The sequence below is a fragment of the Miniopterus schreibersii genome, assembly GCF_964146895.1.
Source record: "Miniopterus schreibersii genome assembly, chromosome: 13".
Lineage (NCBI taxonomy): Eukaryota > Metazoa > Chordata > Mammalia > Chiroptera > Miniopteridae > Miniopterus > Miniopterus schreibersii.
In genome coordinates, this window is record NC_138113.1 from 13,592,229 (window position 1) to 13,614,487 (window position 22,259).

Below are 22,259 nucleotides of genomic sequence, written 5' to 3' on the forward strand. Positions count from 1 at the left end.
GCCAGTCTGTGAGAAAAAATGGTATTTTGTTGTTTTCATTTGCATTTTCTGAAAATAGTGAGGTTGAAGATTTCTTTGTTTCTCGACCATTTGTGTTTTCTTCCCGTAAACTGCTTATATTGAATTGTATTACTTATAAAGTATCCAATTTAGATTATTATATACATAACTTTTTTTCTAAATATTTTTGATATATACATATAGAAAAGTCCATAAATTACAAGTATACAGCTCAGTGAATTTTCATAAAGTGACTACACCATGTGTAACCCTCACCCAAATCAAACAGCATTAGCAAACCCTTGAAGTCCCCTGGTACCCCTTCCATTCACCACCCCCGTTCCACTCCTCCAGGGATAACTTATCCTTATTAGTTTCTCTGTTTTTTTTCTTTAGATAAATAGAATCACAAAGGATATACTCTCTTCTTTTATGTATTAGTTTTTGAATACATTCTAAGAATTACATTACCATTTAGAGAACTATGACTATTTTATACAGATAATTGCTTCTCTCACTAAACTTCAAGAAATTAGGGTCATTTTTATATAAACCTTGAGGTCCTTATATAGTTCTAAGAACTCTTTGAGTGGACTACCCCCCCCCCCCCCGGGATTAGCCAACTTGTTTACTGAAATCCAGCTGATTGATGAAAGTTCTTGTTCATTTTGGGTAAGACTGAGAGGTTTGACCCCATTCTGCTCTTTAACTATCCTGTTGTGTTTTATCAAAATAGGTAAACTGTGGTTTTATTTTGCCTAAGTGCTGTCTAACTGGAATGCCTGCTTACCTTGCACCTTCTCTTTGTATTTGGGAAGGTATTCTCGTGCTGCTTCAGGAAGCATGAAACTGTCTAGTTTGTCCCTTCCCTGTTATTGTTCATGTCATTTTCCCAAATAGGCAAAGGTGCCAGAGCAAACTTTATACATTACCCTTTCATCTTCCCCTGCCTGCCTTATGAATTCTTAATTGATACTGAAAGGTGTTTTAAGGGTTTTTTTGGCTTATTTTTGTTTTTCTTATTTCTTTTGGTGATTTGCTTATTAAAAGAGTATACCTTTTTGTCTTCAGAAAAGCTTGAACATTCAGGATTCTGAAATAATAATTCTCAGTGATTTCCTGACACTATGCTTTAAGAGAGACTTTAAAAAACAGTAAAGTAGGTAAAGATGAATAAAGTCACTAATGGTGACATCCTTTTCAATTTATTTTTAATTAATGCTCTGTTTCCTAAAAGAATTTCAAGTGATTTACAATAAAAGACATATGTAATAATGCCAATAAGAATACAAATAAATGATTATAAGAGGAGAAGGAGATAATGATGACCATAATTTTTGCTGCTGGGATTGAATGTTAAATTTAGCTATGAGCCACTGTCTTTTGAGACTTGAAAGGAAAACAAATCAGTTCTCATTGGGGAATAAAGCATACCATTTCATCAGGCGAGACAGATGTGTTTATATTACTAAATTCTGAAAACTGCAGAAATGTTCATCAGAATCAGGTCATGCAAATTAAAATGCATTCAGGGATTTTAAAATGCATTGGATTTGAAAGAAATTAATTAGCGCATAAATATTTCACTTATGTTTTTGAAAAAACTAAATTAGTGTTATTGTGTCTGTGAAGTATTCATCTAGCTTACACGAGCAGTACATAAAGAGCATTTGGCTTAAATTACTTAAATAATGAACACAGTTCAATTCTTTTACATTGTGGAATAATCTCAGTAATCAAGCTATGATTGTTTTAGCTATATGTTAAAACATTTTTATTTTCATTGCTAAGTGATCATTTTACAATAATTATTATTACATATGCATATATGCAACAGTTGATATTAGTGCAGTAATTGACTTCACTGCAATCAGAAAACAGAACAGTTTCCTCAACCCCCAAAACTTCCCTTGTGCTGCCTCTTCATAGTCACGCCCCCTCACCCCTAACCTTTGACAACCACTGATCTAATTCCCCCTCTTACAGTTTTGCTTTTTCCAGAATGTCTTATGAATGAAATCATACTGTAAAAAAAGAAACCATACCATTGGAGTCTGACCTCCCTCACTCAGCATAATGCATTTGAGATTACCCCAAGGTATTGCATGTATCAGTAGTTTATCTTCATTGCTAAGTAGTATTCCAGTATGTGGATTTACTATAGTTTGTTAATTCATTCATCCCAACCAACATTTGGGTCGTTTCCATTGTTTGGCAATTGCGAATAGTGTGGCTGTAAACAATTGTGTACAGGTTTTTGGTTCAACATAAGTTTTCATTGGTCCTGGATATTCAGTAGTGGGATTGCTGGGTCAGTGTGCAGTTAACATCTTAAGAAGCTGCCTAAACTGTTTTCCAGAGTGGCCTTACCATTTCGCATTCCCCCCGGAAACGTATACGTGAGTTCTGATGGCTCTGCATTCTAGCCAGCACCTGATATTGCCAGTTTTAAAGAAAATTTTAGCTGTTCTAAATAAGTGTGTAGCAGAATTCTTAGCCATGTTTGTCCATTAAACCTTTGAGATTTGGGAGAAAATATGCATGGGGCTAGATCAGATGCAGAGATAAGGAGGAAAGAGACCATTAGATTCGTAAGAGGTTGTTAAGTCTGTAATAGTCACTGTTGTATCCCCAAATGACGGCCACAATACCTGGCACACAGTAGGTATGTTAATTGAATCCTTGAACAAGCGATTGAGAGGTTAGGGGAGAAACAAGAATAGGATGGAAAATAATTTTAGCTTAGACTTGGTCTGAGTAATCCCAGTATATTCGTGTGACATATCCCTTTAAGTCTATGTTTAAATGTATGTTTAAAAGTTGACTCCACCTCTGACTCCAGCCCCTTTGCAGGAAAAAGTACAGGCAGAAAAGACTTGATGCTACTAACTGGTTATGTGGATTTAGGAAAATCATCTTTAACTCTTCTGGTCCTTAGCTTCATCACTGTAAAATGAAAATATTTGATTAGATTATATCTCAGCTCCTTTAACTATATATATTTTTTGCGATCACATCAAATGCGAAATAGTTTGGTAGGTGAGGAAGAAGCATGCCAGAGCCTTTGATGAGGGCTGGGGGCAGTTATCTATGAATACATTGTAAAGTGCATCTATCATCTCACAGGGAGTTTGGGGGTGAGTGTCTAAACATAGAGCTAGCTAATGGGTAACGGGCAGAAATAAACAGCAGATAGAAAAAGGTAGTTACTGGTTTGCAAATATAGTAGCAGCAGTGCAAGAACTTGGGGGTGTATAAAAGGAATTAGGGGTTGAGAATGCAGAATTTAGAAGCTTTTTTTTTCCTATTAAGAAAAGCTTTAAGTTACACTAAAGACTGGAGGGAAGCTGCCTATAGTGTTTTTTCATGCAAAGCAGAATGCCTGAGCCTCAGAGAAAGCCAAGCTGAGAGTAGTAAGAACACAGACAATTCAGGGCCCTGTGTGAACAAATTGTTAAGCAGTGGTCTTTTTACCTCCCTCACTTTCTCACTTCATTTCCTAGTTCAGAGGTAGAATTTAGCAACAAACAAAGAGAAAAACAGTTCTTAGTAGATATTTATTCTGTTTATATGTGGAACAATTTTGTACACTATTTTCCACACGTGTATTGGTAGAGATTTGATAATATATTTATTACCCAGATAAACTTGATTTTTTTGTTAATGGATTTGACCTGTTTTGTTGTTTGACATTTTTAAAAGCATCGTTACATTTGAAATTGTATTTGTTTCCTGATGTGATTCTTTTTAAATATTCAGAGGTCTTGATTGCTGGAACACCTTTTTAAAGATATACATTTTCAGGCCATCATTGACTTCATAGTTTAATATTTCCAATAGTTTTATTATCCTGAGGTAAACTGTATGTTTTTGTTCTAATATAGTTCAGGTTATAAAGTCAAATGTTTGATTATTTATTTTAGACTGTGTTTCCAACAATTTATTTTAAAACATCAGTATTAATGTTCTTCTGGTTATAAGGACCCATGAAAGTACAGTTTTCCCTGGTACCCATGAGGTATTAGTTCCCGGACCCCCTTGGATATCAAAATCTGAGGATCTCAGGTCCCTTACATAAAAGAGCTTAGTGTTTGCATATAATCTAAGCACATCGTCCCATATACTTTAAATGATCTCTAGATTACCTATACTACCTAATACAATGTAAATGCTGTGTGAGTTGTTGTTACACTGAATTGTTTAGGGAATAATGATAAGAAAAAAATCTCTGCATGTTTGGTACAGATATGACCATCAGAGTAACATTTTTTTCTGAATAGTTTCTGCATGTATGGAGGGCTGACTAATCCTTTGGCAAATAGTTTAGGAAAGAGAGTGAGGAGTCAACTTCTGTTCAGCTTTTCAGCTCATAACAAGCCAGCTTAAGTCTAATTGACCAAAGATACTACTTTCAGATTCTAATGTAAATAACTAGTATATCTAGGTTAGAAAACTTTTTTAGTGCGCTGTAAAATTGTCATTACTTTTAGGCATGATCACCCTTGGGAAGCTGTTCTGCAGTTCTTTGTCCATTAAGTCTGTTTGTTATAGTAGGATATAAAAAACTTTGGAATATTTTAAGATTTTGTGTTGGATAAATCCTGGAAAAGGAAAATACATAGGTTTATGTTGATACTAATAAACATAAAAAACAAAGGCTTTATAAACTAGATGGCTTTAATTTTGGAGGTCAGGCATTTATACTCTTTTGAAAGTCTCAATTTTGTATGTACTGACAACTTGTTAGACCAGTAGGGCAGGTAAGAGGGTCACCTCTAGGGCATTCAAGCCCTTATATCCTTTATCAGAGCCTATTCTGTAGCCCTATAATTAAAGATCATTATAGCATCATTCTGAAATTGAATTTGGGCAATTATATGTATAGTAACAAATATGCCTTTTTATTTTATATCTTTCAGAATCATGGTGTCATGGAAAGGGGTTTACTTTATACTCACTCTGTTTTGGGGAAGCTTTTTTGGAAGCATTTTCATGTTGGGTCCCTTTTTACCTTTGATGTTTATAAGCCCTTCTTGGTATCGCTGGATCAACAACCGCCTCGTGGCAACCTGGCTCACACTTCCTGTGGTAAGTTACACACCAGAGACTGTACCAAAGTGGCCCAACCTATTGATTTTTACTTTGTTAGAGTCAGATTTAGTCAGATGTTTAAGTCTTTCCTGTTATATAAGAGATGCATTAGAATGTAAAGGCAATATAAAACCTGCAGGGTGGAAGGGATCAATGGCGGGGGACGGGGGGGCGGGAGGACATCTGTAATACTTTCAACAATAAAGGTAAATTTTTAAAAAATTTGTCCTTTGAAGTAAAACATCTAAGAGACATGTAAAAATTGAGTTTCTTTTATATTTTCATGAATTTTCTTTTAAAAATTTTTCTTCATTGAGATATGCTTTACATGTAGCAAAATATAGAAATCTAAAGATACAGATTGAAGAATTTTTGCATCAATAATCTTATTTTGCATTTCCATTTATTTTACCAAACAATGACAAAATTAAGATTTAGATAACTGCCCAGCCTGTGTGGCTTAGTGGTTGAGTGTCAACCCATGCACCAAGAGGTCGCTGTTTCACTCATTGTCTTGCTTACTAGTAACAGCATATCAGGCCGACAGTCTTCCAGTTAAGAAATTTATTGATGTCAAATCCCCTATAGCTAGGTTACAGAAAATTGATGTTCTAGTTTTGAGATAGTAAGCATCTCTGTTCAAAGAAATGGAGAAAAACTGTCAGGGTGTTTTTTAATGACTGTTTATTTCATACTTTTATAAGATACTAAAGGAGTTTTTATTTTGAAGCAAATAGGTCATTTTCTTATTTAGAAGGAATTTAGTCATTTCCCCCCTATTGTAGGTGTACTTTATTTTAAACAATAGCTAACAGTTAAAAGTAATTTTTCATTAAAAGTAAATTAGGGTAAGTGCACTTAGACTAATTATTGTTCACAGAAATAATCACAAAATGATCATTTTTGTGAGCTCTTGTGTATTAAAATTATTTCATTGGAAAGATTTTTCTTGCTGTATTGTTTTTAAGGAGCACATTTTCTGTGTTAAATGAGGTACTAGAGTAAAATCTTTTAGAATCTTAGATGAAACATAGAGTCACCTAGCCTAACCTACCTGTGTGTGCATGAATCCTTAGAACAGTCTGTGGAGTGAACCTTTCAGCCTCCCTTGGAACATTTCTATAGCAGGTAGTGTATATCTTTGTTCATTTCATTTTTGGATGGTTTCATTCAATATAATATTGTCGGGGTCAAACTTTGTATGTGCCCAGAGCAGTTTTTGCTTTTCAAAATTAAGTGTTTTCAACAGTCCGATTGTTAGCTAATTACCTGGGATTATGAAAGTTACTTAGAGTTCTGCCCTTTCACCATAAACCATGACTTAGGAATTTAGAGGACTCCCCACCTAGAATACAAGTCTCTTTCTTCGATAGCCTTGCTGATTTCATTCCAGTCCTAGAACAAAACAGGTGTTCAACAAACAGACTAATGGATATAATTTCTGTCTAGACTGCTTCTTTTAATAAAGGGGGGTGCTCAGTGTTTGATGATGCTCAGGACTTGGAATTGCAAGGCCTTAAATAGCTAAGATTTGAGGAGCCGGGCTGAAGCCAAGTCTGAAGACAAAGCAGATGAACAGCACATAGCTGTTGTTACCTCAGATTTAATAAAGACCCATTGGAATGATAAATGAAAGCCTAGGGCATGTGGCAAAACCTATTCTCTGTGATTATTAGGAGAACCTCTCATTTTAATGTTTTCATACATGGTTGAACTCTTGGCAATAGGAAATAGTATATAAAAGATCCTCAGAAATTGCTTCTCTATTTCTAATTCTAGAAGTATTTGTCCAATTAGGTAAAAGTCATGAGCATTGTAGCTCTTAGTTCAACGGAGAAATAAAGCATTATAAAATTTTACAAGATTAGTTTCTTATTGCTGAACGTATCTTCTTATTAGAAATAGTACAAATTCAAGAAATACAAGAATAGTGTCTGTTTGTTTTAGCTTTTAATCTGGATTATTTGAATTCTAGAGTTCTTTTTAGACATTACAACTTTGTTGTAATTTGTTATTTTGCCTTGCAGGAGCTGTAAATAATGTTGACTAGATATGTCTTGTCTTGTATTAAAAATGATTAATGTGAGCTTGAGATCTAGGCTGCCCTAAAGGTTATATATAAATTTCAGGCACATTCTGATAGAGAGCTAGATGGTAAGGGAGAAAATGTCATATGATATGCTCCTGGACAAACAGTCTGGGATTTTTTTATTTTGACATTTTTCATAAAAGCAAAGGATTGTTTGGAGGATCCATAGAAAATATGTATTAGAAATTGCATATAAAAGGTAGAGTTGAGGTTTTGGGTTTATAGGCTTAAGATTTGAAACTCTTTTCCATAGTACAACACAACGAATAGTCAGGTTCCTCTTTCTACCAGTTAAGGGAAGGGTATCCTGCATTTCAGTTCTTTGCAAATCTGAAAAGTATATCATCTTTGTAAAGCAGGGGGGAGCTGATCCAAATTAACCTTGGATGGTGAAGTCACACATATCCTCTTGGCCAAGACATAAAATTTATCGATTCATTTTGGTAGTTGATGGTCCTTTATACTTACAAGTAGAAAAGAGATATTTCTTACTGTGGGTCGAGCCTAGAGTTCGCTGCCGTGATTCTCTCCATCATGATGTCTCCTACATAGGGACTGAATTTCCCAGGGACTTTGGAGTAGGGGTTATAATTATTTGAGTGTTTATGGTCTCTTTTGAAAATCTGATGAAAACTGTAGGCATTTTCCCTTGCAACACACCTATATACAATTTCTAGAAGGGTACTTGTTTATTGACTCCTTGAAGGCCATTCTTCTAGAGCTTAATAAAAGCCAGGTTAAATGCCCAGGCCCTAAAGAACCTCAGCCAAGGGACAGTAACAATGGGCACCTATGGGATATCTATAGCTGTGTTAGCCCAAATGATCTTTTTTAACTCTGTTAAGAACCTAACACTCTGGCTCTGTACTTCTTTGGACATACAACATTTCTAACTTCGTTTTCCCTTAGCCACTATTTCTTTAACCTTTTTTTCTCAATCCTGTTTATTCCTGTGGTTGAAGTCCTCATGTTCTTTTGTATCATAGTCCTTAAAAAAATAACTTTTTGTGTGAAATATAGCAAACGTACTGAAAAGTTAATAAAACATAAACACACACTCTAATAAATAATTTTAAAGTATAACTATCAACCAGGTCAAGAAATAAAAACATTGCTAGCCTTCCAGCAAGCTACCGAGCTTCCCAAGCACACACCCTCCTGTTTAATAGAAGTAGCCACAAAGCTGACTTGTGAGGTGGCTAGTTCCCTGCTGTTCACAATTTTATTCCCCATCTATTTACCCCTAAGACATCTTAGCTTCTGTTTGATTTAGAAAGTTTTATGTATGGACACTTACTGTATGTATCCCTTTTTGTTTGCTTTGCTTCTGTTTCTCAACATTATGCTTGTGTATTAACCATATTATTGTAGATACCTGTAATTCATTTATTTTCATATATCATATTCCATTGTATGACTATACTACAATTTATTTGTTATAGTTTGATCAAGGTTTTCATGATATTGCCAAGGAACTTTTTATTTTTTTATCTTTTTCTGCCTTGGACTAGTTTTCTCTCCATTAATACAGAAGTAATAGTACAGTCAAATATAAACTAGTAAATTTAGTATATGTAAGCTATTTGAAAATTTAAATAGGGATTGAAATCAGTAATCAGGTTTTCTTATTATCTGTTATGTCTCTTTCAATAACTCCAGTCTATAATATACTTTTCTCCTACAGATTTGCACATAGTATATGCTGGCCATTAGAAAAGTTAATTACAAAACTCAGCAATTATTTGAGCATTTTCTGTGTGCCAGGCATTGTTGTGGGTGCTAAGGCTGCAGCACTTCAGTAAAAATAGTTATATTTTATTCTTTATACATTGTTAAAATAAACAGATATGTGTATTTGTTTTAAAAAATATCATAGTATAGAAGGTATGAAATTAAAAGTTTGACTTTCTGTTCCTTCAACCCTTTACCCAGTGATGACTCTCTTGACTATCCTTTCCATAAAAGAGTAATAATCTTATATATTTATAGCCTTAAAGAATTACACAGTGGAATCTTGTACGCCATTTTCTTTTTAACATAGTATCTTCAAGATTTTAATGAAAGTTAGCATTTTTTAATTAGGAAACTGCCAGAAACTTAAATTAGTAGAACTAAAAATAGAAACAGTGCCTTTATATTCACATTCTTCCAGAATAACTTCTTTCCCTGATTTATTATAGAAGATTTATGGGAAACACTATGCTTTTGACTTATTTACTTATGGGAAACCATAATTTGTTATATATCTATTTTGTTTTTGCCATAGGCTTTGCTGGAGACCATCTTTGGTGTAAAAGTGATTATAACAGGTGATGCATTTGTTCCTGGAGAAAGAAGTGTTATTATCATGAATCATCGGACAAGAATGGACTGGATGTTCCTGTGGAATTGTCTGATGAGATATAGCTACCTCAGACTGGAGAAGGTTTGCCTCAAGGCCAGTCTCAAAAGTGTTCCTGGATTTGGTAGGTTATTCACAAATTAATTTGTTCATTTTATATGTGACGTATCCACCTAAAAGAAAATAACTTACTAAACTCCACTGACATAGTAAAGCCGTTCCTATTTTTTCTTCACTGGTCTAAAAGCAATCACCAGTTTCATTTTTTTTTTAGTGGATCATAACAGACTACTTTATTTGAATCTCTTTTTGAAACATCTTACGTTGAAAGAGAGAAGAAACTATTTTCAAGAAAGTAGATATGGTTCCAGAGGGACCAACAGTAACTTTTTTTTTTAATTCTCACCCATGAACATGTTTATTGATTTTTAGAGAGAGGGGAAGAGAGAAAGAGAAACATCGATTGGTTGCTTCCCATATGCACCACGACGAGGGATAGAACCCACAACCTAGATATATGCCCTCACTGGGAATCGAACCAACGACCTTTCAGTGTATGGGACGACGCTCCAACCAACTGAGCCACACTGGCTAGGGTGATAGCTTAGTAACTTTTTATTGCATGTCATGCTTCTAGTAATTTAGGTCAGAAACTGGCTTGTGCTGATGAGGTACTTGAAATGAACTGATATGTTCACATTCATCTAATAAATACAAATTAAATACCCATTGGTTCTAAGCATTATACTAGGTGCTGGTATTTTCTTTTTATATTTTTTTTTATTAAAGTTGACATGCAACGTTATATTAATTTCAGGCGTACAACACAGTAATTACACATTTATATAACTTACAAAGTGATCACCATGATAAGTCCAGTACCCACCTAACACCATACATAGTTATTACAATATTATTGACTGTATTCCCTGTGCTGTACTTTATATCCCTGTGACTGTTTTTATAACTGCCAATGTGTACTTTAATCCCTTCACTTTTTACACCTGTCCTCCTACCCCCTCCCATCTGGTAACCATCAATTTGGTCTCTGTGCCTGAGTTTGTTCATTTATTTTTTAGATTCCACGTATACGTAAAATCATATGGTATTTGTTTTTCTCTGTCTGACTTATTTCACTTAGCATAATAGCCTCTGGGTCCGTTTATGTTGTCACAAATGGCAAGATTTCATTCTTTTTTTTGGCTGAGTAATATTCTATGGTATATATGTACCACCTCTTCTTTATCCATTTGCCTGTTTTTTGTTTTGTTTTTTTTAAATATATCTTGATTGATTTCAGAGAGAGGAAAGGAGAGGAAGAGAGAGAGAGAAACATCAATGATGAGAGAGTCATTGATCGGCTGCAGCCCACAACCCGGGCATGTGCCCTGACCGGGAATCGAACCCTGATCGCCTGGATCCTAGGTCGACGCTTAACCGCTGAGCCACACCCGGCCGGGCTCCATTTGCCTGTTGATGGACACTTAGGTTGCTTCAGTATCTTGGCTATTATAAAGAATGCTGCAGTGAACATAGCGTGCATATACCTTTTCAATTAGGTTTTTGGATAAATACCCAGCAGTGGAATTGCTGCATCATATGGTAGTCTATTTCTAATTTTCTGAGGAACCTACATGCTCTTTTCCATAGTGGCTACACCAGTTAACAGTCCCACCAGCAGCACAAGGGTTTCATTTTCTAAACATCCTTACCACACATGTTGTTTATTGATTTATTGATAATAGCCATTCTGACAGTTGTGAAGCCATATCTCGTTTTAATTTGCATTTTCCTGATGACTAGTGACATTGAGCATCTTTCCATATATCTATTGGCCCTTTGTATGTCCTCTTGGGAGAAATGTCTGTTCAGGTTCTCTGCCCATTTTTAAATTCGTTTGGTGTGTTTTGTTTTTGGTGTTAACTTGTATGAGTTCCTTCTATTTTTGTATATTAACTGCCTATCAGATGTATCATTGGCAAATATTTCCTCCCATTCAGTAGGTTGTCTTTTCATTTTGTTGATGGTTTCCTCTGCTGTGCAAAAACTTTTTAGTTTGATATAGCCCCATTTGTTTATTTTTTCTTTTGTTTACCTTGCTCGGAGGAGACATATCTAAAAAAATTATTGCTAAGAGCAATGTCAAAGAATATATGTTTTCTTTTAGGAGTTTTATGGTTTCGGGTTATACACAGTCTTCCAAAGACAACAGATGGCCAACTGGTACATGAAAATGTCCTCAACATCACTAATCATCAAGGAAATGCAGATCAAAACTACAATATGAGATATCACCTCACACCTTTTAGAATGGCTGTTTTAAAAAACTTGAAAAGTAATAAATGATGGCAGTGATGTGGAGAAATGGGAGTCCTATGCACTGTTGATGGGAATGTAAATTCCTCCAGCTACTGTGGAAAACAGTATGGAGGAAAACTATATATTTTTTCTCAAATATTAAAAACAGAACTAGCATTTGATCCAGCAGTTCCACTTCTGGGTGTTTGTCTGGAGTAAAAACAACACTACCTCAGAGATTTCTGCACCTTCTTGTTCTTTGTGGCGTTGTTCACAACAGCCAAGACATGGAAACAACCTAGCTGTGAATTGATAGATGAATTGATAAATAGAAGTGGTATGCATGCACACACACATGCAGAATATCATTTAACCATAAAAAAAGGAAGTCCTATCATTTGTGATAACATGGATGGACACTGAGGGCATTTTGTTAGGTGAAGTCGGACAGAGAAAAAACAAATACATGTGATCTCACTTATATGTGGAATTAAATGAAAAAAAACACTGGACTCATAGATGCAGAGAACAGATTGGCAGTTGCCAGAGGCGGGGGGTTAGGGGATGGGCAAAATGGATGAAAGTGGTAAAAAAGGACAAGCGTCTAGTCATGAGAAAGTCATAGGAATAATGTGCAGCATGGCGACTCTGGTTAATGGCGCCATGCTATGTATTTAAAAGTCGCTGAGAGAGTAGATCTTAAATATCTCATCATGAGAAAAAAGTTGTAACTGTTTGGTGTGATGATAGATATTAACTAGACATTTTGCTGTGATCATTTCACTACATACCAGTGATTTTCAACTGGTGAGCCACAAGAATTTTTAGAACATGCAATACCTGACTATTTAGTCGGGGGCACTGACCTCTTTTCCCTTAGACTTCAAATAAATTGACAATAGCCATCCTGTGTGAATGAATCAAAATTACACCTATTTTTTTGGTCAGATGGGCAAAAAGTACAATATGTTGTTTGGTGTGCTACAGAATTTTAGAAATTAGTTTATGTGTGCCATGAGATGAGAAATGTTGAGAATCCCTGCTATATACACATACGGGGTGGGCAAAAGTAGGCTTATGATGTGAGTATGCGAAACACAAGAGTTTATTCTTATATTTTCCACACGAACAATTGTAAACCTACTTTTGCTTACCTGTATATGGAATCATTTTGTCATATACCTGAAACTAGTAATGTTATACATCAAATTACATCTCAGTTTTTAAGAAGTAGTACTGCTTTATTGTATGGTTGTGAGGATTAAATTAAATGCCAATAGAGTGTTATTTGCTCTTGCCTTTTATTTCTGTAGTTCCATCTTGAACAGCTATTCTTGCCTTACAGAAATGCGTATTAGACCTCTGACTTTTTCAGTGCCTCCAGGACTCATATTGTCTTTCCCTGATCACCTCACCTTTATTTCCACCTACTCTACACCGCTGCAGCCATTTTTATCAGTCTTGCTTGTGTTCTTGTGTAATTCTTAGCTTTCCCATTTGCCTCTTTTCTTTTCTCACATGAGTTATAAGCTTCTCACAGATTGTCTTACATATTTAGCCTCTTAAATATTTGTAGACTTGATAGGATTTCATGAAAATACAAACCATTAATGAGAACAGACTTTGGATTGGAGGAAAAAAAGATTTTAGTATCTCTATAGTGAATAAGTGCAGAGTAAATTAAACAAGGCAAAAGTGTAGGCAGCAGAGACCAAACCCAAAACAGAACTTGTTTGCAAATGAGAGTATTACAGTTGAAATTCGTAGGAGGAAATGAAAAAGGGAAAAGAATGGATGCATCTTAGTGGCCACGCTCTCTCTAGCTGCAGCCTATGCTTAGACCTAGCTTGGTGACAATTTGGCATGGCTTTAGGGAGTATTTAGTATTGCTATTTATAATTATTTTTAAACAAATACTTGCTTACCAGATGTTTGGAATATAATGACTAAAGAAAATAATGTTTTATATGTATAGTGCCAGATTGGAGAATGTGTGAGAGTTTGGAATTTGAAAGTTCTTTTCTTAGAGTATAATAGTAACAGACTTATGCAGCAGGCCAGGAAAGAACTCATTAAGAGTGTTTAGATTCTAGGTCAAGTTACCAAGAGTTTGGGTAAGTTAACTAAACTGTTTAGAGTTTGCTAAGATATATGCAATTAGATTTTAAGAAAAAATGTCCTATGGTTAGATGTCAACTGTTTCTAATGATGGTATACACATTGATTCTTATTTTTAACCAATTTTGTAACCACTTAGCAAAATCTAATGAAATGAAAAGTTGAACCAAAAGATGTCATAGAAAAGTCCATTTGCTTGGTGAGTTGTCTGGTGAGTTTGTACCAGGAAATACATGTGTCATTTGTGCCCAACTAGCTCATGCTTCTTGGTTTTTCTGGATCATTAATTAATCACATTAGAGTAGCAGAAGAGTTTGAGGCTTTTAGAAAGCATCAAGTGGTAAATGTTAAAGAGATTGTGATTTTTAAAATGACCACATCATGAATTAAACTAAAAATCTCCCTGACAAAGTAAATTGTTGTATAACTCAATTCTAAAACTGCAACGTAATGTAATGGTGAAAGCTAGGGAAATCATCAACTGTGAAATATATCTAGGTTGTTTGGAATGAGATCAGGGAGAAGTCAGAAGTAACGGGTTTGCCTCTGTGAATCTGTTTGTTAAAGGTACCCAGAGCCTGTGAGTGTGTGTCTGTTCAGAAGGCCCTGTGGGGTTTGCTTTAGCAGGATATTTGAAACTGGGCAGGAGGCTATTCATAAGTTCAGTCTGCCAAAATATTAAAATTTTTTGGTCAAATTTGATTTACAGAAATAACTGAGATTTTATTTTAAATGCCTGTGGTGTTTTAAAAGCATTTCTCTTTTTGAAGAGCATGAATAGAAAACCAGTTGGTTCAGATCTGTTGTCTGCCTTGCCAGTGCAGTGGAGAAACGATGACAGTGCCTCTTGCCATTAAACATGAAAGGGCTGTAGCACCGGGACCATGTTGATTGGGAAGATAATCCATTTTGTGTGGCCAAATTTGCAGTTTTAGCTGCATTTCATGAATGTATTTATAAGTGTTAGTAAGGTATAAATTTATTTAAAGATGTTGTTGCTCAGTTTTAAGAAGTACTAAATTTACTGAAATCGCCTTAATTTTATTATCTATCATATATCAAGCACAAAGAATGAATGTTTCTCTGTTTGAGATATTTACAGCCTACCATACCAGACTTTATCTCCTGTGAAAAGGAAAATTCTCTCTCTTCTATCCAGCTTCCTTCTACTTAAAATGGACATTCACTAAAACTAGAACCATCTTTAAACCATGAAGGTCTTTGACTTCATTCAATTTGGTGGACCCATTTTTTATTTAACAAAATTTTATGCTGCTCTCCTGCTTCACAGCTCAGAGAAGTAAGACCAATACATTTCTAAACTGGAGAAAACTGTCCACAAGACTTGGTATCAGTAACACTTCAGCCGTGTCAGTTTCTTTGGTGCAACCAAGGTATCAGTTTTGTCATTTACATTAGGGAAGTGAGCCTCATCACCAAACTAACAGCTACTTGGGCCTTTCTGGAAGGACTCTCTACAGCAAACATATTTGAGTGTTTTACTAAGTTTAGCAGTGAATCTCTGATACATACATCCCACACTGAGGATGAAAATATCCAATACTGCCTTTCTCAGCCTCCTGTTGGCCAGTCTCACCAAAGGGACTTAATGCGGAGAGTCTGGCAGGAGGCTCTGGGAAAGATTTTCCTCCTTACTAAAAGGAGAGCTTGGTTGAAGGGCTGATGTGCTCCTTCCTGCTTTGGGACATTACTGTGAGAGCATATCATACTTGGAGCTGCTGCAGCCACCTTGAGTCCAAGAGGATGGCAGAATAGAATGGGAGAGCCTAGCGTCTGAACCAACCTTGGGGCCAGACTTCATTTTATGTGAGAAACATAAGCCCAGATTGTTTGTATAACTTTCAGATGGTACTATGTTATTTATAGCCAAAAGCATCTGCTATAACTTGCTTTCCCCCATTTTACTAATCTATAAAGAAAAGTATCTAATGATTGATTTACTCATTCAGTAAATTTTATTAAATGCTTATGAATCAAGATTTTAATGAAAACTGTCAAATGAAACATGGTAGGCAGAGGTTTTAGTTCTATGACTGAATATCCCATACACATCTCTGTGTATTTTCAGATACTAATGCAGATCAGTTTCATCTTAGCAAGTCTGCTGCTAGGTGAAAAATAAGTTCTTGTAATTATTGCCTTTGCAGTTTCAGTTGCCAGAGTTGCTTGGCTGAGATGAGTTTGGTGACTTTTTTTTCAGGGAGGGAAACCCATTGGGAACAAAGGTTTAGTTCAGCTAAATCATGTGCCAGGCAGAATACCAGGATTATACTTCTTTCTAAGATTACATTGAGAACTAAGTAATTTTTAGGATTGCATTGAGATCTAGGTAATTTAAATGAAGCTTTTGTTTTGAATGTGTTAGCTGACTCTTTAACAAATCTCAAGTCCTGAGCTGTGTGGAAGTAGACAGTTTCTTTGGCTGAGAGAAATGGCTCTGGGTTTTAAGGTTTTCCATTCAGTCACTCACTGAAGTTAATACAATTAGTTACCTAAGTTGGATATCACATTGATGTATACTTTTTCTAATACTTAAGTCAGATTTGCATTGCTTTAGGCTTCTAGGCATCCCAAATGTGAACTCTGAAACAGATTTTGACTCTAGGCTTTTCAGTACCCTCAGGTCTACTGTAAATTAAGGAGTCCCTTCGCCTAAATTAATAAAGTAGATTCTAAAAAATATCTAAAAGGAATGCTTTTATAACAGGGTGATTTTAGGGGAAAGCAGTAGAAGAGTTTGGAGGGAGCTTTAAGGTTTTGTGTGCTTTGTGTTTAGTGGAGCAGTACAAATAAAATAAATCTTACAATGACCAGTTTGAACCAACTTAGAAAAGGGTACTTTACAATAATAGTAAAAAGATAGGAGAGATGGACTCAGTGTACCTTATAGTTTGTTTTTCATCTTAATTTCAGTCAATAATTTGACTGCAGTGCCTTCAGTTGTCCTTTCACCTGTGGCTAAGTAAATTGTAATGGCATTTTAAAAGAGAAAGCAACATTGCAGTACTGGGGGAAAACTAAATTAGCTGTTGTATTTATTATATATGTCTTTTTCTCTTGGTACAAGAATCTTGTATTTTCCCTGCCCCAATCCTAGGCTCAGCATTTCTCTAAGGAACCCTAGTTCCTTTTATTAAAGAATAGTATTAGGGGGACTTCCTGTCAAGATGCTGAAGTAGGTAAACTCTGTGCTCACCTCTTCCCACAACAACATCAAAATTGCAACTAAATTATAAACATGCATCATTGAGAACCACCTGAAGACTAGAAGTCCTATAACTAAGGATATAAAAAAGAATCCACATTGAGATGGGTAGGTGGGGCAGAGAAGTGGAACAGACAGGTCCCACACCCATGGTGTGGCGATTTAAGAGTCAGGAGCAATGTCTTGACTTGGGAGGTCCCACCAAGGAGTGAGGAGTCCCAGCCACATGAGGCTGCTGTTATATATACTCAGTAAATATAGTTTTTGATCATGATTGTTGTGATACGAGTTTATATAAAGTTTGTATCTGATAATATTATCACTCATTTAATAGAGGCCTGTGTATAGCATTTCGTTGGTTGCGTCCACACCCAGTATTCAGGATTGAAAATACAATGAAGAGAACAGTTTGTGTCTTCTACATTGCTTTTTGTTTCTGGTGTTGCATTCCTAGGCCCATAGTAGATACTACAGTGAATTAATCTATATGTGGACAACAGTGATAAATCGGACTGACCTATCTTTGAAGTTCAGGTTTTACAGCACTAGGTAAGTGGTGCAGATGTTTTTATGATTCCCTTAACTATATCCATCTACACTACAGCAAAAAAGGAGAAAAATGGTGAAAATGGCTTGCTTTTTATTGAGAAAGAATGAATGTTAAAATATACTCAAGCAAACAGATTTGTTTTTTTCCTCCCTAGCTACCTCTAAAACTTGATAAAAGGGAAGTTAAGCCAAGGAAAACCAGGTTCTACAATTGTGGAATAGGCTTGAACAATAGAGGATGCTCAGGGGTTACTCCTGTCTGCTTGAGAAGCAATGCTGATCACGTAAACAGGATTTTAGAAAGCAGATAGCGGTAGTAAGGCCAGTGTACACAGAATCTGTCTTTATCAACCCGCCAGACTCACAGCCCGTGTCTGAGAAATTGAGGTGATAGACAGAATGTCCTTCGATGGAAAAGTATGAAAAAGGCAAGTGATATAGCCTAATTTCAGATGACATGATCAGTTGCACTGTCATTTATCAGCTCATAGACATATGAAATAAATGTCATAAAAATGTACATTTGAGGATTTTAAGAATGTTAAGAGAAATCTGGGTGTTGCTTTAAACACGAATAAAATACATGCTTTGATGGCAATGAAACGGGGGGAAAACCTCACAAGATGTTCCTGTGATTTTTGTGAAAGGGAGAAAAATGTTTAAGCTAAAAGCAGTAAAAATTCAAAAGCATTAGTGATGTGTAGATGGAACACTGACAAGGCAATGGCACAAAGGGGAAGAATCATCGCATCTTCAAAGGAGAGGTCCAGGCAGCTGACTGATTCAGCCATTTTACTTCCCTTTCTGAGATTTCTGAAACACAAACGTTAAAAGAGTTTTATGGCACAGCTCTGCAGATCTTGCTACGACTCCTTCCCCCAAGGGAGCAACAGATATTCTCACTTGGAATGGAGAAATACATTCTACCTGCTAGTATTGCTCAGTGTAGAACATCCTTTACAAATATGAAGACAATTCAGAACTGACATTTGAGGAAAATGCACAGCTTTAAAGATAGTCTGGCACTAAAAAATGCCAAGCCTAGCCTCTGAGGAGAATTTAAACTGTGTTTTACCCTTAGAGAGATTCAAGTATATATTGCAGAGAGGCTGTTTAGCACATTGGTTCAGATCATCAGCTTGGGAGCCACACTGCCTGTATTTGAAACCTGGTTTTACCACTTGCTAGTTCTTTGAATCTCAATGTGCCTTGGTTTCCTTATCCATAAAATAGGGATAATAATTTTACCTAATTCATAAGGTTGTCTTGAGAATTAATTGAATTAACAAAAACTGCTTAGAACAGTACAAGGCACAAAGTAATCATTCAATAAGTTTTTATTGGAATTATACTGTTGTATTTGTCATAACATTTTTTTGCTATTTGTTTGTAAACTTTGGCTGCTATGAAAAAGAACCAAACATAAATCTTGAAAATTTAAGGTGATGATTGCTGAAATAAGCTCAATTAGTAGACCAGACACAGCTAAAAATCTAATTAGTGAGCTGGATGAGCTAGCCAAGGGATTTCCCTTGGACACAGTGTAAGAGGAAAGGGGATGAAAAGTATGAGAGGACAGATCCAGAAGTTTCAACATCTAACTGACAGAAGCTCCAGACAGGTTGAGAGAATGAAGAGGAGAGAAAATAATTAAATAATGGAAGGAATGTACCAGATGTTAAAGAAAGACTCACATTGGAACAACATGCCAACTACTGAGCAGAATTAATGAACAAATTCTATACCTAGACCCAAACTGGTGAAATTCCATAAACTCAAGGTGAAAGGGGAAATCATTAAAGCGTCCAGATGAAGGAATTAGGTTATCTACACAAATCAGGTTCTGCTGGACTTCTTGTGAGTCATATCTGATGATAGAAGATGATGGCTTTGAAACTGAGGGGAAATGATTGGGAATTTCGAATTCTGCTTTTAGCTTTAGTAGCCTCCAAAACAGAGCAAATGCATTTCAGGAATGGAAAGACTCAGACATTTTTGAAAGAAATTCCTTCAGGAGGACTAGTAGAAGGACATAGGATAGAGAAACACTGATTAGCAAGAAGCCAGCAAGCTTAGAGTCTAACTAGTTAAAAGTGTTTCTGCGGAGCCTCAGGAATGTGTTAGTATTAGTAACAGCAACTGGAGGACTGTGGATATTTCTGTAAGTCTTGGAAGAGGGCCAGCAGGGAAGCATACTTTTGTTTGCTTGGGGAGGATTGTTCATTACCTCTGTGTTGATAGAATTATATAAGTTTAAATGTTTGTCAGAGATGAAAAGGTGAAAGAATTTTAAGAAATGACCATTATAAGAACAGAAGAGGGCATGCAGTTTCCAAACCACTAGAGTAATGTCAGTAAATTTTCTGTAAAGGGCTAGATGGCAGCTAGCTCAGGCTTCGCAGGCAGTCCTGTGTCCCTTGCACCCATTCCACTTGGCCACTGCAGCACTGAAGCAGCCATAGGTGACACAGACAAGTGAGGGTGGCTGAGTTTTAATCAGACTTTGTCTATAAACAGTGAAATTTGAGTTTCACATAACTTCCACATATTAGAAAATATTCTCCTTAACTTGTGGGCCAGAGATAGACACTGTGCTGGATTTGGTCCATAGTTTACCGACCTTTGCACTACAAAACAAAGGAGGGGGGCAAAGAAAATGTAATTTTGATGAAAAACAAGGGGAGAAAAATTGAAGGTGGGCAAGAGACTGTAAAGAAGTAGAACAAATAAGAAACATAAAAGATGTCAGGAAAAGGAAAAGACAGTTCTAATAAATGTGAATGGAGTAAACCTTTCCAGTAAAGCCAGATTCTCAGATTGGATATATCCTAGATGATAGTAAGGTACTGGACCATGGTATATCTATATTACAGAACTACTTCTTGAAGTGTGATTTATGTAATAGCGCCCCTTAGCACACTCTTGCTGGCCCACCGTAAGTACAGAGCTAAAGTAGTTGGAAACTTTTTTAGTATTGTGACATTGTCATAACTTTACATGTGATCATCTTTCTAGTAATTTATTGTAATTTACAAAACTATCAATAATGGTTTGGAAATTAAAAACAAAACTGGTTTGAGAAGCACTATTAGAGATTATAATTCAGGTATTTAAAATGAAGTAGATTCATATTTATAAACATGTTAAATGAAAAAAAAGCAAATGATAGAACAGTACAAAGGTATGATTCAATGTGTTTTTTAAAAAACATCAATCAGCCCAGCCAGCTGATTGGCTCAGCGTTTGAGCATCCACCTAGGATCCAGGAGATTGGGGTTCGATGCTTTGTCGGGGCACATGCCCGGGTTGCAGGCTCGATCCCCAGTCAGGAGCGTGCAGGAGGCAGCCGGTCAATGACTCGTCATTGATGTTTCTATCTGTCTCTCTTCCCCTCCCTTCCTCTCTCTGAAATCAATAAAGATATATTTTTAAAAAAACAACCACCAAAAAATCAATCATATATATAAAGAATTTTTAAAATATGGAATAATTCGTATCAAAATGTTAACCATCATTACAACAAAGAGATTATGATAGGTGGGTTAGAGTTGAAGGACTTGGTAATAAAGGAGTATTTTCATGTTTTAGCCTATACTTTTGTATTGTTTGACATTTTTTATGGCAGTATGTTTTCATTTATTGTATAATGTAATATCTTATTATTTAAATTAATGATCTCTTGGTCTTTTCAATAAATGGTACTTGGCAACTGAATATCCATATGGAAAGGACCTTTGTCTACTTCACACATATACAAAAATTAATTTGAGATGATCATAAACCAAAATGTGTAAGTTAAAACAGGAAAACTTCTAGAAAAATATGTAGGATAATGTCTTCATGAATTTGGAGTAGACAAAGATTTCTTAAACAGGACACAAAAAGCACCAAGCACAATGGAAAAGATTTATAAATTGGGTTTCATTAATACTGGATATTAGGTTCATAACAAGATGCCATTAAGGGAAGGAAAATGCAAGCTACAGACTGAAGAATATATTTAATATATATGTGAAACCTAGAATTATATATATTTCCTGTGTGTGTATTTATCTGAGGAAGAACTTTGTATCCTACAAATTAATAAAAGATAATTCTGTTAAAAATGGGGGAAAAATTTGAAGAGGCACTTCAAAAAGAAGATATCCAGATGGTCAATTTGCATATGAAAAGGTTCTCAAACATCGTTAATCATAAGGGAAATGCAAATTAAAACGACTCTACCTGGATCAGAATGGCTAAATTAACAGGACTCATAAGACCTAGTGTTGGTGAGGCTATCTATAGAGCAATTAGAAGTCTCGTACGTTGCGGGTGGGGAATATCAGTTAGTACAGTCACTTTGGAAACCGTGTTGTCTACTAAAACTGGACTTGCAGAAATTCTTTGAGGCAGTAGCTCTACTCCTGAGTATTCTCTTTACAGAACCGAGTGCTTATGTTCAACAAAAGACTGCTGCAAAAACATCCGTATGAACTTTATTCCTAATATCCAAGGAATCTCTCCATGGAGAGTATAAATAAATAGTGATATATTTATAGAATTGA

General features: G+C 35.7%; 1 protein-coding gene across 5 annotated transcripts in view; it reads left to right on the top strand.

Annotated features, from left to right (window-relative positions):
- The window catches only part of LCLAT1 (lysocardiolipin acyltransferase 1), a 97,349-nt gene that overhangs the window by 19,955 nt on the left and 55,135 nt on the right, over nt 1-22,259 (top strand). For all 5 annotated transcript variants that reach the window (XM_081156110.1, XM_081156112.1, XM_081156111.1 and 2 more), the window contains exons 2-3: nt 4,920-5,088; nt 9,447-9,645. In XM_081156110.1, coding sequence (XP_081012236.1) covers nt 4,924-5,088; nt 9,447-9,645 — 364 coding nt within the window. In that variant the 5' untranslated portion in view covers nt 4,920-4,923. The remainder of the gene's footprint in view (nt 1-4,919; nt 5,089-9,446; nt 9,646-22,259) is intronic.